Genomic DNA, 4,950 nt, shown 5'->3' with positions numbered 1-4,950 from the left:
ACTCACAAGTGAAGTCCAGCCAAGTTGACAGATCTTCAACTATCACAGCATCTTACCCTCTTAAGTTTTTAAGAAACGTATTTGTAAAGTTTAAAATTTCTGGCTGCTAAAAACTTTTCAAAAAGCATCACAACTGAGTTTAAAATCTCAATTTAAAAAATTTTAAGAGCAGTAACTTGATAAACCATACAAACCATGCCTCACATCTTATTGTCTTCTACTTTTTCATTTATTTTTTAGACAGCATTTTCCTCCTTTTCTCAAAAAGAAATTCCTATAAATTACCAATGGGAAACAGATTTCCTTTGGAAATCTACCTCCAGGCCTCTATACCCACTCTGGAAAGAACTAAATCTATACTCCATCAAGTTCTTAATTTCTTCCCAAAGTAGTAGATCTTCCATAAATAATATTAAGACTAATATTCAAATCAGAGGAAATATTGACTCCCATTCAAACCTTCCTCAAAAAAGTCTATTCCCAAATTACATTTTTAACTCCCCCATGATTCTCTTTTAAAAAGAAAAGATGAAAACAAAATCTATCTGCTAATGATTTTATTCATGAATGTATAATGGAACTCAAAATAGCAAAGAACAAGAAAATTTTTCATATTAATATTTATCAACCTAATATATCAGAGAATACATCTATTTTCCATGTAACGAACAAAAATGCCTTAAAGGCACGTATGACAATATAAATATTGTCCACTTTGTGGAAATTTAAGGTAGCAGAGTTAACACAGTTTGTCAGAAAAGCTCAAATTACAGTCAAACACATATAATTCAACAGAAATCAAATGTAATTGATAAAATAACCATCTCATGGCTAATCTTGGTAAAGTGCTATTTTCATACTGAAGAAGCAGTAAGTAAAGACTACAAAATTGTTTTAAATGCTGAACCATCATGCTGAAATTTTTGTTCAGTATTCACCACGTTCATCACATTCATAGGTCCCCACTGTGAGGTCATAAATGCTATTTAGAAATTTTAAAAAATCTTTTAGTTCCCAGATTATTTCCTGGAAGTTTAAAATTATTACAGCATTGCTAAATGAAGCTTTTCATGATGTTGTTGTTGTTGTTACGTGCCATCGAGTCGGACCCAACTCATAGCGACCCCTCCTTGGGTTGCCAAGGCAGTATCACTACGGAAGTAGATTGCCCAACCTTCCTTCCGAGGAGTGGCTGATGGGTTTGAACCGCCAGCCTTCTGGTTAACAGTCAAGTGCCTTAGGCACTATGCTACCAGAGCTCCCGCTTTTCATAATACAGGAGTGTATTTGACACAGCAAACAACTTTCCATTGCTGTAAACATGATCTTTGGTTTCAAGCTGTCCTGGTATCCTTTTTGTTGGTTAATAAAATATTTATGAAAAAGTACACTAACTTCATCTGAACCACAGAAGTAAACTGGGTCAATGACCTAAGAGCAATGAATGGCACATATCAAGAAATCTGGCAAAATTAGTTCCCTGAAATCCACAACTGCCATTTTCAGTGTTACAGGAAGTCAGTATTATTGAGTGATTTACCTCCTTTCATCAATGACCTAAATGGATTAACAGAATTAGCCATTGTGTCATGTGGAAATAGTCTATTAAGATGAAATTAGTTGGGGAAAAAAAATCTAATGAAGGCACAGAGGTAAATTTGAAACTGATAAATAAGACCAATTAAACTACATATGCAACATGGCTGTGTCCATCCCAAGCACACACACCCTCCTCATGTTTAGAGGCTGAGTATCATCACTGCATAGATTCTACCACATGGAAGAACTCTATGCCAGTGGGTGTGCATATGCCAGAGGTCAGAACTAGCTGGTGGTTTCCCAAAATTGCTAAGACTTTGAATGACACAAGTTGACCTTTCCCTAAAATGAAACCACTAAGGTTTTAAATTAATGGAGCAAAGGGATAAAATAATATTACAAACTGTGAGAAGCCATAGTTCAAACTCAGAAAGAATAGGCTCAATCTCATGACTGAAGGCCATTGATCTCTTCTCTCTCTTCTTGAATTATCAAATGCAAATGTCTTTTAGCAATGGCAGCATTCAAATCCCACAAAAAATCAAGTAGTGCCCCTTGCAGGAGCACCTCCATTGGCACAAACTGTAAAACCTGCTGGGGGGCATCAGAGTTGAGCAATGTGCTCAACAATTCATTCACATTCTGTAGATACTGGAAAACTGGATTTGGAAAGTCCTGAAAGCCAACACACAGCAAGACTGCACAACTTCTCAGAGGCTCAGAGGATGTGGGACAAGAAAATGTGATAAATTGAAAACAGCCTTTGAGTACAAAGATCAAACCAGCCATAAATCTTGTGAAACAAGAAAGTATAGGCAAAATCAAAGCATCTCCTGCATGAAGCTGCCGTAATGAATGTAGCAATGAATGTAAAAATAATTGCTGGTATTTTGGGTCTCCATCATGAAGCAATGAGCAGGTGAAAGTCAAGAGTTCAGGTGATTCCAGGAACTGAACTTCCAATGGTACATTCATTTTGATATCACGGAAAGGTGGCAAACCTACAAGCAGGCACTTTATTTGATTGCTGGGTCTTACAACCTGCTCATCCTGAAGACACTTGGTAAGGCTAAACAATTGAGAAAGTATCAGTTCTTCAGAAAAAACATGACAAGAACAATACTGCTGTTTTGGCCTAAACTTGGAATCCAAATTCAAAGTGCCCTCTAATGACTTTTCAATTACCTCATTTAGAGTCTTTAAAATTTCACCATCACAAAATGGAGAACACTTTACCTTTGGCAGTTTCTTTCCCTCTAAAATATGCCATAAGTGACATTCGAGATTGGAATCTGTCCTTTCTAAAAGAGAACTCTGCCCAGGATGATATACAGCATGTTCTTCAGCCCAACTATTAAAGTATCCTTTAGCCAACTTATCTTTCCATGAAAGGGTTTCTAGCATCTTCCTTTCATTGTAGGTTTTAAAATATCTGTTCCTCTGCCCAAACCATTTTGTATTTGTACTACAACCAATATTAGATCTTTTTACTAGCCAATTATTTCTGGAAAGAGGCTTCAATTGAAACTTCTGCATGAAATATTGTACAGCACAGTCCCTTAAATTATTTAGCTTTGCCTGTTCCTCTCTTCCCATGCACTCAAATAGACGAATGTTCTCAGAAATAGTCTCCAGCTGGTATTTATGAAAGAACATGCAACACTCTTCATGTCTTTTAAGAAAAGATTCAGGAATTATATGATGGGGAAAGAGAGCTTTGTTGGTCATTTCAGTCCCAAAATTCAGCATCATCTTAGACAAAAGAGGCTGGATGGCCTCTCTTCCCTTATAATGGAGACATACCACATAGACTTCTGAGTTCCCTGCCTTGCTAGTAGCAGGTTTGAAAACATGGACTTGGTCAAAAGAACAGTTTAGTAGATACATCAGGTTTATGGAACAATGTTCAAACAAAGTAAACATCTTCACAACAAAAGAGCCACCATTTCCAAGAGTCGTCAGAGCAGTGACAACTTCACAGTAATGCAAAGAAGAGACTAAAGCTTCTTGTTCACCTGGGTTTCCTTGGCAATCAAAACTCCCGTCTGCAGTGATCAAGTGAATGGTAGCCATGTTGCTTATGAAATTCTGAAGACCAGTGAGATATTTCAGTGTCATGATATCACCAGTGTTATCTGGACCAAAATACCACCAATATAAGGTATTTGCAATAAGTCGATCATCCATAATCATCATTAGATTGTCATTTGCTTCATGGTATGGATTCAGAGTATTGGCTACCCAACTCCATTCACAGGGAAATCGATGGGATTTTAAGTAGTGATTAAGACTAGCTATAAAAGCTCCAGGAGCTTCACAAAGGTGTAGGGAATTTAGTTTTCCATTCTGAAAAGCTTCCTGTGGAATAAGTGGAAAGCTGCACAAAATCTCATGAAACTTACACCATGCTTGAGTACAGAGTTCAGCATTCACAGATTTTCTCACATGAGAAATTATTTTTCCAGCTTTATTAGTGAAAGAAGTGTGCTCATGCCACTCATCAAGCTTTTTATCACTCAGCAGGTTTTTTACTTCATTTAGAGAGTTCTTCAAATCAAGAAATGAATTAAATTCCATGTGGTCACAGGTGAAAAGCTCACTGGGATCTGGTAACTGCCATTCATTATTTTGTGGCTTACCATAAGAAAAGTTCTTGGCAAAGAGTTCAAAAATGTCCGCAAGAACATCCGGGCCGAACACCTCAGTACTTGCTATCTGATGAACTGGTGGCTTTTTGTACTTACTCATTTTCAAATTAAGTTAAAATCTAGGAAAAGAAACACATAGTTAATACATCAAATTTACTAGTGAATGAAATCAGCATCAAACGTGATCATACTCGTGACAAACACCATTAAGAAAGAACATAGACTTTGATATCCAACAATCCTGGGTTCAAATTCCAGCTCTGCCTCTCACAGCTTCGTAAGTGGCCTTGAGCTTTCTGTTTCTTCTCATTAAAATATATATACACCATTTTTTAAAACGAACACACAACATGCTAGCATATAAAAAGCATATACAAAGCAGAGTCATCAGTATATGGCAGCTCTTATCACCATATGAATTTATCTAACTGTTCCCCAAGTTCTCCTCTACCCACAGCTGTGATAACACCACACTGCTCCACCCATACACTTACTTACAGGTTCATCCCTGAACGTGATCTCTGATCAAGTTGTAACAGGTGACTTTCAACTTTTCTTAGTGTCTTCTAGGCCAGGGTCCCATACATGAACCCAGGACTGGTCCTACTACTCGGCCTCTCTGCCAGCACCCACTTACCCACCTAAGAGGATTGCTGAATACATCCTCTGTCCAGATTTACAGCAATGGTAAGTGCTTTGGTGGTGCCAATTACCTGAGTAGGCCACCAAATGAAACTCATTACCATTCTGCTCAGACACTGTG

The 4,950-nt window shown here is 37.5% G+C and overlaps 1 protein-coding gene across 1 annotated transcript; it reads right to left on the bottom strand.

Annotated features, from left to right (window-relative positions):
- Nucleotides 1-1,986: 1,986 nt before the first annotated feature.
- CMTR2 (cap methyltransferase 2) lies at nt 1,987-4,287 on the bottom strand. The gene has a single exon (XM_007940341.2). The coding sequence runs from the start codon at nt 4,285-4,287 to the stop codon at nt 1,987-1,989; it is 2,301 nt and encodes a 766-aa protein (XP_007938532.2).
- Between the last annotated feature and the right edge of the window lie 663 nt (nt 4,288-4,950).

The sequence above is a fragment of the Orycteropus afer genome, unplaced genomic scaffold (assembly GCF_000298275.1).
Source record: "Orycteropus afer afer isolate SDZICR_OR568_19922 unplaced genomic scaffold, OryAfe1.0 scaffold00067, whole genome shotgun sequence".
NCBI classification, from domain to species: Eukaryota; Metazoa; Chordata; class Mammalia; order Tubulidentata; family Orycteropodidae; genus Orycteropus; species Orycteropus afer.
The sequence above is the reverse complement of the archived record's forward strand: the minus strand, read 5'-3'. Positions and strand labels throughout refer to the sequence as shown.

Coding starts and splice junctions, on each gene's coding strand:
- CMTR2 (XM_007940341.2), bottom strand. CDS start 4,287: ATGAGTAAGTACAAAAAGCCACCAGTTCATCAGATAGCAAGTACTGAG.